General features: G+C 40.7%; 1 protein-coding gene across 1 annotated transcript in view; it reads left to right on the forward strand.

Moving 5' to 3' along the window:
* The window catches only part of LOC127639212 (IQ motif and SEC7 domain-containing protein 3-like), a 156,665-nt gene that overhangs the window by 89,708 nt on the left and 53,308 nt on the right, over positions 1–13,649 (forward strand). The window contains exon 6 of the mRNA XM_052121121.1: positions 2,818–2,979. Within this exon, the coding sequence (XP_051977081.1) occupies positions 2,818–2,979 (162 nt within the window). The remainder of the gene's footprint in view (positions 1–2,817; positions 2,980–13,649) is intronic.

The raw sequence follows: 13,649 nt of genomic DNA on the forward strand, positions 1-13,649 counted from the left end.
CTGACACAGTCAAGCTTTACTGAAGGGTACATGATGTAGTCATGAACAGCCTGTTTGTTAGTTACATTAAAAGACCTGCCACTTTATTGTATTTAAGAGATCTGAAATGACATATGGTTCTTTGATATGTGGTTCCGAAGGCTAATTTTATTTTGTCGGTTTATCAGGAAAAAGCAGCATGACAATATCTTGTGGTGGTTTATTGAAACTTGTTCAAGGACCCATAGATCAAGTATGCATACTGCCTCTAGTCTATGTCTGCCAAAGGATGTGAGCGATGCGGAGAGGGAGCGGAGTGAGAAGTGGCGTTTACATTTAAATTTTAAAGTGCATGGATACAAAAATAGTCATATGTAATACCATTTGAAAGCTTAGAATCTGAACTTTTCTCAGAACTCCAGCACTTTTGCATTTATATTACATACAAAAACAATTTAAGACCTGAAAACCTCTGCGTCACATATATATATACAGTATATATAAAGCTCTGGAAAAGAAAATAAGAAACCACTGCAAAATGATCAGTTTCTCTGGATTTACTATTTAAAGGTATGTGTTTGAGTAAAATGAAAATGTTTGTTTTATTCTATAAAGTACTTGCAACAATTATCCTAAATTACAAATAGAAGTATTGTTATTTAGAGCATTTATTTACAGAAAATGACAACTGATCAAAATAACAATAAAGATGCAGTGTTTTCAGACCTCAAATTATGCAAAGAAACAAAAAAAACAAGTTCATAATGTTTTAACTTATGAAGAGTTCAGAAATCAATATTTAGTGGAATAATCCTGATTTTCAATCACAGCTTTCATGCATATTGGCATGTTCTCCACCAGTCTTTCACATTGCTGTTGGGTGACATTTGGCCACTCCTGGCACAAAAATTGAAGCAGCTCAGCTTTGTTTATGGTTTGTGGACATCCATCTTCCTCTTGATCACATTCCAGAGGTTTTCAATGGGGTTCAGGTCTAGAGACTGGGCTGGCCATGACAGGGTCTTGATCTGATGGTCTTCCATCCACACCTTGATTGACCTGGCTGTGTGGCATTGAGCATTGTCCTGCTGTAAAAAACAATCCTCAGTGTTGGGGAACATGGTCAGAGCAGAAGGAAGCAAGTTTTCTTCCAGGATAACCTTGTACTTGGCTTGATCCTTCACAAAGACAAATCTGCCCGATTCCAGCCTTGATGTAGCACCCCCAGATCATCACCGGTCCTCCACCTGGTCATCTAATGGTTAGACGGAGACCTGGAGAGGCCTTCAAGCCACAGTGTGAAATTTGGTGGAGGATCGGTGATGATCTGTGGGCAATGTGAAAGACTGGTGGAGAACATGCCAAGATGCATGAAAACTGTGATTGAAAATCAGGGTTATTCCACTAAATATTGATATCTGAACTTTTCCTGAATTAAAACATTAGTATTGTGTTGTTTAAAAATTAATATGAATTTCTTTTCATTATTCGAGGTCTGAAAACACTGCATCTTTATTGTTAGTCGACTAGTTGTAATTTTCTGTAAATAAATGCTATAAATGACAATACTTTTATTTTGAAGAAATGTTGTCAGTACTTTATAGAATAAAACACAGATTTTCATTTTACTCAGACACATACCTATAAATAGTAAAAAACTAAGGCAGTGGTCTCTAATTTTTTTCCAGAGTGTGTGTGTGTGTATATATATATATATATATATATATATATATATATATATATATATATATATATATATATATATATATATATATATATATATATTTATTTCTATCAGGAAGACACGCAGGCTTGAGTGAAGTTTGAGATGCCATTTATTTGATAGATGTAAAACAGGAGGTGATGTCTCTCGCTTTGGCGTAGGCCCCGTCCGGCAGTCCGAGGGAGTTGTACCCGGAACCATCATGTCCTGCCGGAGATAGGAGGCAGGGGCGAGGAGCCTACCCCCGTGCGGGACAGGGCTCAACTGGTGGTGGTGGGGTGGTGGAGGTTGCATGTGTTAGCACACTGAAACAGCAATGTGATAGATTGTGAGCGGACTTATAAAGCAATGGCTTACGTGCGATTGGCTAGGAATTACCCAGCTAATGATGTGATGATGTACGCCTGCTCGTCTTCCCGCTAGAACTACGCTCCACTACCATATACTGTATATAACAGAGCCTGAATCACAGGCTTTCAAAGTCAGGATGAAAATAAATTAATGTGTGTTTATCTTAGGATTGTAAGCATATACTGTATAATATCATTTATGAATTATTGGAAAATGGTAAGGTTTATTGTGAAATTATACTAATGTTGTTTTAAAATGCAGATGGCTGCCAAATATGCAGCAGAGTTTAAGAGATATGGTACTAATTCTATAAAACTCTATACTAATTTGTGCTTTGAGTTCCAAGTTGCATTCACAAAACCCAAATGATATTCTCCCATGAATCATGATACAGCATAATGTGTAATGATCCTTAACAAATGTCATTATTTCATGGAAATTAAATAGTGATGTTGTGATCACTCAAGTGCTTGAAGCCGCTGAACTGCAGCATGCTCTGTATACGTGTATGTGGCCTTGGCTTTCCCTACATTACAGTAATTCCACAGGCTTCATTGATCACCATAATTGTTTATTGGCTCTCAAGTTTCTACAGTTGCTTAGACTGATGTAACTCATTTTTGCTTGTTATCTGGCTAATGCTGTTACCCAGTTTAATATGAATGTATTTTCATGTCTTATGTTGTTGAGAGCTCTAATAGCAAATATCTCTCTCTTTCCCTCCTCTTTTCATCCTACTACATTTCTTTCAATTAATCAAACAGAAATCCAGACAAAGGCCTCCAGTTTCTCATCTCACGTGGTTTCATTCCGGATACGCCCATCGGTGTAGCTCACTTTCTGCTCCAGAGGAAGGGGCTGAGCCGGCAGATGATTGGCGAGTTTCTTGGCAACAGCAAGAAGCCCTTCAACAGAGATGTGTTAGAGTGAGTATATAACAATCATATTATCAGAATCCATAAATACAATCAGGAAGGACTCTCTTCCAGCCAATAAGGGAAAACAAATCATATTTACCATAGTTACCCCATCATTTCTATTGGGACAACAAAACATTTTCCAAAAGAAAAACACTCTAAAACATTTGAGTGTGGTTTTTTGCGCTTCAAATAAACCAAAATCCAGGACTGGATTTCAGTTAGCCAAAACCAAAACTCCACTGGCTGGCCTTCCTCACACGTTATACTTTATTTAAGGACCCGATAGCAGTGGCGGAACACAAACGATTGCCTCGCATCAGGTCAGATTATAACCTTGCGCACCCTGGGAGCAGTGCACACTTATTCGTTACATGCGATACATGTCCCAGGCACAATACATACGGGAGCAGATTTTACTGTACGGAGAATGAAGATTTCACCCGGTGATCCAGTTGTGCAAGAGATAGGGGCAAGCTGTCATATTTGTTCAAATACCTCAAAAAACTCACTGACTTTCATCTGAAACACTGTCATAAGTAAAACCTCCTGAGTAAGACCCAGTATGTGCACAATAGAAACTGAAGCATCTGGCCATTCAGCAAACTGAAGCCAGGTATACTTGTGGAGACTGAATGGCAGCCAGAGAAAATAATAGCTTTGAGATTTTCAGCAAATTAAACTTCAGCATTCAATATGTTTTATATCTGTATGTATAGTGTCTAGTAATGCATTGGTAATGTACATATGTGTATATATATATATATATATATATATATATATATATATATATATATATATATATATATATATATATACAGTATATATACATACACTGGCGGACAAAGGTTTGGAATAATGCTCTTATGGAAATAAATTGTAACTTTTTTTGACCAAATTGGCGTTCAACTGATCACAATTTATAGTCAGGACATTAATAACATGAACATGTACTATTGCAGTTTTAAAAAAAAAAGTTCTCTTCTGAGTTCTCATAAAAAAATCCTCCATGTGCAGCAATGACAGCTTTGCAGATCCTTAACATTCCAGCTGTCAGTTTATCCAGATACTCGGGTGACATTTCACCCCACACTTCTTGTAGCACTTGCCATAGATGTGTCTGTCTTTTCGGACACTTCTCACACACCTTACAGTCTAGATGATCTCACAAATCTCAATGGGGTTAAGCTCCGTAACACTCTTTTCCAATTATCTGCTGTCCAATATCTGTGTTTCTTTGCCTGTTTCTTTGTTTCTTTGTTGTACATGAAACTGGTGTTGAGCAGGTAGAATTCAATGAAGCTGTCAGCTGAGGACATGTGAGGCGTCTATTTCTCAAACTAGAGACTCTGATGTACTTATCCTCTTGTTTAGTTGTACATCTGGTCTTCCACATCTCTTTCTGTCCTTGTTAGAAACAGCTGTCCTTTGTCTTTGAAGACTGTAGTGTACACCTTTGTATGAAATCATCGTTTTCTTTGCAAATTTCAAGCATTGTATAGCCTTCATTGGTGCTGTTTTTTTACATCATTAATGTCCTGACTATACTTTGTGATCAAATGAATGCTACTTTGGTGAATTAAAGTACCAATTTTGTTCTGAAATAACAAAAATCTGTACATTATTCCAAACTTTTGGCAACCAGTGTGTGTGTATATATACAGTATATATATATATATATATATATATATATGTATACACTGGCTTGAAATTGCCAATAAAAACTGAAGATTTACTGTATATACAGTGGGTACGGAAAGTATTCAGAACCCCTTACATTTTTCACTCTTTGTTATATTGCAGCCATTTGCTAAAATCATTTCAGTTCATTTTTTTTCCTCATTATTGTACACACAGCACCCCTTATTGACAGAAAAACACAGAATTGTTGACATTTTTGCACATTTATTAAAAAAGAAAAACTGAAATATCACTTGGTCCTAAGTATTCAGACCCTTTGCTGTGACACTCATATATTTAACTCAGGTGCTGTCCATTTCTTCTGATCATCCTTGAGATGGTTCTACACCTTCAATTGAGTCCAGCTGTGTTTGATTATACTGATTGGACTTGATTAGGAAAGCCACACACCTGTCTATATAAGACCTTACAGCTCACAGTGCATGTAAGAGCAAATGAGAATCATGAGGTCAAAGGAACTGCTTGAAGAGCTCAGAGACAGAATTGTGGCAAGGCACAGATCTGGCCAAGGTTACAAAAAAATTTCTGCTGCCCTTAATGTTCATAAGAGCACAGTGGCCTCCATAATTCTTAAATGGAAGACGTTTGGGACGACCAGAACCCTTCCTAGAGCTGGCCGTCCGGCCAAACTGAGCTATCGGGGGAGAAGAGCCTTGGTGAGAGAGGTAAAGTAGAACCCAAAGATCACTCGGGATGCAGTCGGGAGATGGGAGAAAGTTGTAGTAAGTCAACCATCACTGCAGCCATCCACCAGTCGGGACTTTATGGCAGAGTGGCCCGACGGAAGCCTCTCCTCAGTGCAAGACACATGAAAGCCTGCATGGAGTTTGCTAAAAAACACCTGAAGGACTCCAAGATGGTGATAAATAAGATTCTCTGGTCTGATGAGACCAAGATAGAACTTTTTGGCCTGAATTCTAAGCGGTATGTGTGGAGAAAACCAGGCACTGCTCATCACCTGTCCAATACAGTCTCAACAGTGAAGCATGGTGGTGGCAGCATCATGCTGTGGGGGTGTTTTTCAGCTGCAGGGACAGGACGACTGGTTGCAATCGAGGGAAAGATGAATGCGGCCAAGTACAGGGATATCCTGGACGAAAACCTTCTCCAGAGTGCTCTGGACCTCAGACTGGGCCGAAGGTTCACCTTCCAACAAGACAATGACCCTAAGCACACCGCTAAAATAATGAAGGATTGGCTTCACAACAACTCCGTGACTGTTCTTGAATGGCCCAGCCAGAGCCCTGACTTAAACCCAATTGAGCATCTCTGGAGAGACCTGAAAATGGCTGTCCACCAACGTTTACCATCCAACCTGACAGAACTGGAGAGGATCTGCAAGGAGGAATGGCAGAGGATACCCAAATCCAGATGTGTAAAACTTGTTGCATCTTTCCCAAAAAGACTCATGGCTGTATTACATCAAAAGGGTGCTTCTACTAAATACTGAACAAAGGGTCTGAATACTTAGGACCATGTGATATTTCAGTTTTTCTTTTTTAATAAATGTGCAAAAATGTCAACAATTCTGTGTTTTTCTGTCAATTTGGGGTGCTGTGTGTACAATAATGAGGAAAAGAAAATGAACTTAAATGATTTTAGCAAATGGCTGCAATATAACAAAGAGTGAAAAATTTAAGGGGTTCTGAATACTTTCCGTACCCACTGTAAATATACTCTGTGTGTGTGTATATATATATATATATATATATATATACACAGTATATTGGCACTGCGGCTATTTCAAGCTACTTTTCCCCATAGGAAATAAAATGAATGGGTATTGTAACTATGAAACAGGGATTTGTTTTCCCTCATGCTCTACCATGATCTCAGTATATGACTTTACCTATGGCTTCAAACAAGACAGAGAGATTATTGTAGATGAATATGAGAGATGAGAATTTATTTTTGTGTGAAAGAAAAAGAGAGAATATTTACACTATAAAATGAAAGTTTTTGTTCATGTCCCTGTGGATTGGAGAGCCGTGGCATCTTTTAATGAGATCTCCCCTGGCTGCTGAGCTCCTGCAGTAAAACTGCAGAGCTTTGCACTTGGAAAGGATACACTCTGGAGACCTCTTAGCAGAATCTGTGTGTGTGTGTGCGTGCATGCGTGCACGCGTGCAGTACATGAGATTTCTTAAATATTTCATTTCCCTTTGTAGTTCCAAAGTTTGGATACTCTTCGCAAGCCCTGCACAAACTTTAAGGTTGCTCACGTGAAATAAAATAGTAAATACACTGTAAAACATGATAGCCCCATTAAGTTAACTTATTTCTTATCTTTAACTCCAATTATCCAAGTTTTGGATACTGAGCTTGAGCTTGAGGATGTTTATAAGTTTTCAAAAAATGTAACTTAAAGTAATCCATTGACTTGACTACTTGTGGGTTTTGTCTGGGTTTTCAATGTTCATTTAACTCATGTCTGTAAGTTATAAGTTGAAGGGGGAGGAGTAGGAAGGGTGATACTGAGCAGGACATACAGTGTGAATACAGAATTGCTGAGTGATCTGGCGTAGCTGAATTTCTGTTGAGTAACACAAAGGCGGCGAGGATGTGAGCTTTTTTATTTTTTTATTTGTGATGATAATATGTAATAACGTTGCCACTTTCTTGCGTGGTGAAAATTGACTGCACCAGTTCTGTAAAACATTGGAGAAATCTGTATATTATTTTGATTAAATTAATGTTTTTACAGCCAGTCTTTATTAGAACATGTTGTCCTACTAGGAATTAATTCCCAAGCCAATGTTACAGCTTGTGTAACATTGTTCTTGTTAAAATACATTTGATATTTTTTAGCAGATAAGTTGTACGTTCATTCAGTGTAAACAAGGAAACTGGCAAACTTAATATCAAGCTGTTATTAGTCAAGATGAGAAATACATTTATGTATGTAAGGAGCAGGCTCACAACCACTCATTCAGATTTGTTCTTCAGAGCAGAACGGTTTTCATTCATTGAATTCCACTGCTGTTCCATTCACCTCTGCGTATGCTGTTGGATATACGGTACATTTCAGCGGTTTCTCCCCCTCGTGCACGGAGAAGTGCAAAGAACGCCCCTGGGCACTTCGACGGCTAAAAAGAGAGAGTATACTCTAAAAGAATGGGACTGACAGAGAGCGTCTTTTTAAAGATGCCTTTCTGTCTGTGTATATTTTCTGGTTGCAGTCATCACCTCTCTGCTTCTGAAGACCACGATCACTAATGAAGTGGGTTCCCCACCTTCGTGCGCCCAGCTGCGGCACACACACACTCATGCTCAGATGGTTGTGATGAGTCACGAGAACATTCACCCTCTGCCCCAGTCACTGACCGGTCCTACGGTCAGCACGTGGAGCAAGGTAAGTGCTTTGACGTTTCTCTCAGCACAGCCACAAGCCTGGGATGCGAGGCTCCTTGACGTGGCAACTCCTGCTCTGCCCCGTTGCTAGACCTACCCACAGGTACGTCAGACACGATTGTCCCCTTGATGCCCCTCGCTTGGAGCTTGGAGGCATGGCTAGCACTCTCCAATCCATCGCGCTGGCTGTCCAGCATGATCCGACTTGTCTATGCGATTCAGTTTGCCAGGTGCCCGCCCGGGTTCAGTGGCATCCGCTTCACCTCTGTGAGGGGCGAGAACACCACTGCCCTACATGTGGAGATTGCGGTCCTTCTGCAGAAGGACGCGATAGAGCCTGTCCCTCCAGCCAAGGTGAAGAAGGGGTTCTACAGCCTCTACTTCATTGTGCCAAAGAAAAGCGGTGGGTTGCGGCCAATCTTGGACCTGCGAGTGCTGAACCGGGCCTTGTACAGACTCGCGTTCAAGATGCTGATTCAGAAGTGCATTCTGTCATGTGTCCAGCACCAAGATTAGTTTGCGGCAGTAGACCTGAAGGACGCGTACTTCCACATCTAAGTTTTACATCGGCACATTTTTGTGGTTCGCCTTCGAGGGCATATTAGAACATGGTCCTCCCCTTCGGTCTGTCCCTGTCACCTTGTGTCTTAATGAAAGCTCCCTCTCAAGACATGTTGTGCGAGCTCAGGGACCTGGCGCCTTTTTGGCCCACACAGACTGGGTTCTCAGAGCTCACGCTCCTCGCGGCAGCCCCTCCCTGGCAATTTCCCCTGAGGGAGGACCTCTAGGTCTGGCCCCTGGATGGGACGTGGAAGACCTAAGTGGTCTACCACCAGTCACTCAGGCCAGCGCTCCCTCTACAAGGCACCTGTATGTCTTGAAGTGCCATTTGTTAACAAATTGGTGTTCTTCCTGAGGTGAAGACCCCAGAGATTTGCAGTCGGGTCGGTGCTTTCCTTCCTGCAGGAAGTAAGTCTGTTAGGAAGCACAACCTCATCTTCAGATTCCTTAGAGGCACGAGGAGGATGAATCCTCCTAGACCGCGCCTCATTGCCTCGTGGGATCTCTCTGCGTGTCCGGTGAGTGCTTTTTGCATCTACTTGGACTGCATGCAGAGCTTTAGAAGCTCTGAGCAGCTCTTTGTCTACTTTTAAGTGGAAACAGAGGTTTGAACAGTGGAAAGGGAGGCCTCTTATCAAACAGAGGATCGCCCACTGGGTTGTGGATGCCATCACTTTGGTGTACCAGGCCCAGGACCTGCCGCTCCATTGGGACTATGAGTATACTCCACTAGGAGTGTGGTGGCCTCCTGGACCTTGACCTATGGCACCTCTCTAGCAGACATCTGTAGCACAGCGGGCTGGGCAACATAAGATTTTATAATATCCAGGATGAGCCAGATTCGTCCGGTGTGTTGTCAGGTACGAACAGGTAAGTATGCGGGGCAGCTGGCCGGGTGTACCGCTTGCGTACAGAGCCTTTCCACTCCCGGAGGGGAAGACGTGTGCTTTTCCCCCCATACGAGTTCACGAGTCGGTGAACCCTGGATGTCTTCCTCCTCAGTCCTTTGGCAGGCGAATTTGGCTGAGAAATTCAATGCCAGCTCAGTACGTGCGCTAGTATGCCCTGTACTGGGGTAGGTGCTCCACATGTGCTGCTTGCCCATGGGTAACCTGGTGTGATGTATGTTTCCCTGTTGGTAAATCTGCATGTTCCTTGGGCAGAACTCCCTCTGCCACTGATCGCTGTGTTTGTAGAGCTCCTCCCCCTTCGGGTATGACCTACCACGTGACTTCTTGCACATGCAATTCTGCCGGTCTGCCGGTCTGCCTGCACCTGCACCACCAGTCCACATAACACAGTTCAGCTGGTTGTGGCATTTCGTATAGGGATCCCTAGTGTCTCTACATCGGCACAACGTCGAGTGAGTGACAGACAGGGAATGTCTTGCTTACTGTCATAACATCCATTCCCTGATGGACCCTGTCTCGGCTCCTCAGCGCAAAACCTGAATGAATGGGTATGTCCGGGGGAGTGGAATGCAAATTTGGCCTTTTCTCAAAGATCAGATGTGTTTGGGGCTCCCAAGAGCGACCCCAAGTGTCACTAGATCGACACAAAGTCTCGTTCCCTCCATCAAGGAAAGGATTATCTTCATGTTTCATTTACTCATGTTTTTAAGGCAGCAGGTGAACTTTCGTTTCTAAGTTTAACCAACATGAAATGTTTTACAGTGTAGAATAAAGAGAGAGATAGAGGCAAAGACTTAACTTAATGGTCCAAGCTTAACCTTGAAAGTAAAAATGCACAAAAAATCATAAACAAGATAGCTAACACCACAACATGTTACCAATATGCATCAGTAGAATTCACAAGACTTAGGATTCAGATGTGGTTTTCATGGCAGCTTTGCAGTTTAAAGATGGCTTCATGTTCCTTGTTAATTCTTATCATCTAATGTATGTTTTTTAGGACTTGTAAATTAAGAACTTTGGAGGACACATGTCTTAGTGGGGCCTTTTCCTCACAGGGCCTGGGACAACCTTCCTGGCCCCCTGATGATGGGAAAAAGATGTATTCCATAAGATACAGTCTAGTGCTTCCCTATTTAAGCATATTAAACCAGTCCATTGCTGGTATGTTCAAGAAAAGTTCCTGGATCCTCTTTCTAGTGCCCTTTGTCTACAAAAAAAACAAACATTTAGTTTAGTGAAAAAAAGAAACACGACATGAGTATCTCTTGCTTACCCATACAGAAATCAGATAAATGTCCATATATGAATATAGTATATATTAACATATTTGCAATTCCACTATTTGTTTTTACATATATTCTGAAGTACATGTGCAAACATGAAGTGACAAACATGTTTTTTCCTTTTTCTTTTCTTTTCTTTTCTTTTCTATATATATATATATATATATATATATATATATATATATATATATATATATATATATATATATATATTATGTTGTATAATATATATATATACACTCACCTAAAGGATTATTAGGAACACCTGTTCAATTTCTCATTAATGCAATTATCTAATCAACCAATCACATGGCAGTTGCTTCAATGCATTTAGGGGTGTGGTCCTGGTCAAGACAATCTCCTGAACTCCAAACTGAATGTCAGAATGGGAAAGAAAGGTGATTTAAGCAATTTTGAGCGTGGCATGTTTGTTGGTGCCAGACGGGCCGGTCTGAGTATTTCACAATCTGCTCAGTTACTGGGATTTTCACGCACAACCATTTCTAGGGTTTACAAAGAATGGTGTGAAAAGGGAAAAACATCCAGTATGCGGCAGTCCTATGGGCGAAAATGCCTTGTTTGATGCTAGAGGTCAGAGGAGAATGGGCCGACTGATTCAAGCTGATAGAAGAGCAACTTTGCCTGAAATAACCAGTCGTTACAACCGAGGTATGCAGCAAAGCATTTGTGAAGCCACAACACGCACAACCTTGAGGCGGATGGGCTACAACAGCAGAAGACCCCACCGGGTACCACTCATCTCCACTACAAATAGGAAAAAGAGGCTACAATTTGCAAGAGCTCATCAAAATTGGACAGTTGAAGACTGGAAAAATGTTGCCTGGTCTGATGAGTCTCGATTTCTGTTGAGACATTCAGATGGTAGAGTCAGAATTTGGCGTAAACAGAATGAGAACATGGATCCATCATGCCTTGTTACCACTGTGCAGGCTGGTGGTGGTGGTGTAATGGTGTGGAGGATGTTTTCTTGGCACACTTTAGGCCCCTTAGTGCCAATTGGGCATCGTTTAAATGCCACGGCCTACCTGAGCATTGTTTCTGACCATGTCCATCCCTTTATGGCCACCATGTACCCATCCTCTGATGGCTACTTCCAGCAGGATAATGCACCATGTCACAAAGCTCAAATCATTTCAAATTGGTTTCTTGAACATGACAATGAGTTCACTGTACTAAAATGGCCCCCACAGTCACCAGATCTCAACCCAATAGAGCATCTTTGGGATGTGGTGGAACGGGAGCTTCGTGCCCTGGATGTGCATCCCACAAATCTCCATCAACTGCAAGATGCTATCCTATCAATATGGGCCAACATTTCTAAAGAATGCTTTCAGCACCTTGTTGAATCAATGCCACGTAGAATTAAGGCAGTTCTGAAGGCAAAAGGGGGTCAAACACAGTATTAGTATGGTGTTCCTAATAATCCTTTAGGTGAGTGTATATATGTTGTATGGACAAGTACACAATTTTGTTTCAGTGAAAACCATACATGAACCAGACTAATTATAATATGAATTCGGAAGTAGTAGGTGAATGTTCTGCTGCTAAAATAGGTTGGTACTTACTGAAATTCAAACTACAGCCCCCAGTCGTTGAAGCTAGAAGTGTTGTTGAATGTATGAGCACGTGTCAGCTCCAGTTTCCATGTAAAAATGTCAAAAGCGAGTAGCATTTTTAAATGATATTATGCAGTCAACAGGTTGTAAATTATGTAATGCAGTCAACAGGAATGCATAGCCTAACCGTTATTGGAGTACAAATTAAAATCTTGGGTGAAAATGGAACATTGGAAACAAATATGTTCACACCCGAATCGATGCAAAATGGTGGGGGATGATGCTTGACTGTAATTCAGCTGAAAGGGGTTCATTTCAGAGTACATGGACTTTCAGAATTAACATGTCTATTTCCTTTGTGATCATGTTGCATGAACATACATATTTGACATTTTATTTACATGTATAGCCATATTTAATATTTCTGGATGGCTATAATATCATGTTAAAACATTCTGTACAGCCAGGTCATCTAACATCTTCTGAGCCCACCATGTTTGATGATTCCTTTGTCATCAGCCAATTCAGCCCTCTCCTTCGATGGCACATCTTAGTGATTCCTGTTGCCATTAGGGCAGATTTTATTAAAGTAGGTGGAATTAATAGGTTGAAAAAAACAAGGGCTAATTTATTTATTTTTTCCAGAAAATTGTTCCAGATTGTTAATTTAACATATACGTTGGACATTTTTCAACCCCCCAACAAAAACAATCTCACTGTTGTTCACGATCTGATGTTGGCAGGAATGCACGTATGATCATTTGTGTAGCAACCAATTGCTATTATACGATTGTCAACCTTTTGAGTTGGCAATTATCCAATATATGCTATACATCCTAAACTGCCTCTGTTTTGTGCCAGTTAAGTCTGGTTCGCAAGGCAATCGGTTCACATAGACTCTTAGAGCAGGGGTATTCAATTGATGTTCCAAGAGGTCCGGTCTCTATATTTCCTTCCCAGCAAAGGTCCGGACAATAAATTACATGGTCAGTAGCTATGAACTGACATAAGGAATACTTAATACATTTTATGAAATAGTTATTATAAATGTACAAGTTGGCAGCAATACTGTTGTACTGTAAAAAAAAAAAAAAAAATCATAAAGTCAAAACAGCCTCTTCAAAATTAGGCAAGGATTAGGACATTGGGGCCTTAGAGACAAAGCCAAAGCAGTGGGGTTTGGGGGATATCTTAACTAAAGATTAAAATATTTCAATTAGTTCATCAATCGAGTGCACTTTGATAAGAATATTAAAAGATAAAATAAAATTTTTTTTAAGCTGAATGACAAC

This window comes from Xyrauchen texanus, chromosome 47 (genome assembly GCF_025860055.1).
Source record: "Xyrauchen texanus isolate HMW12.3.18 chromosome 47, RBS_HiC_50CHRs, whole genome shotgun sequence".
NCBI lineage: Eukaryota > Metazoa > Chordata > Actinopteri > Cypriniformes > Catostomidae > Xyrauchen > Xyrauchen texanus.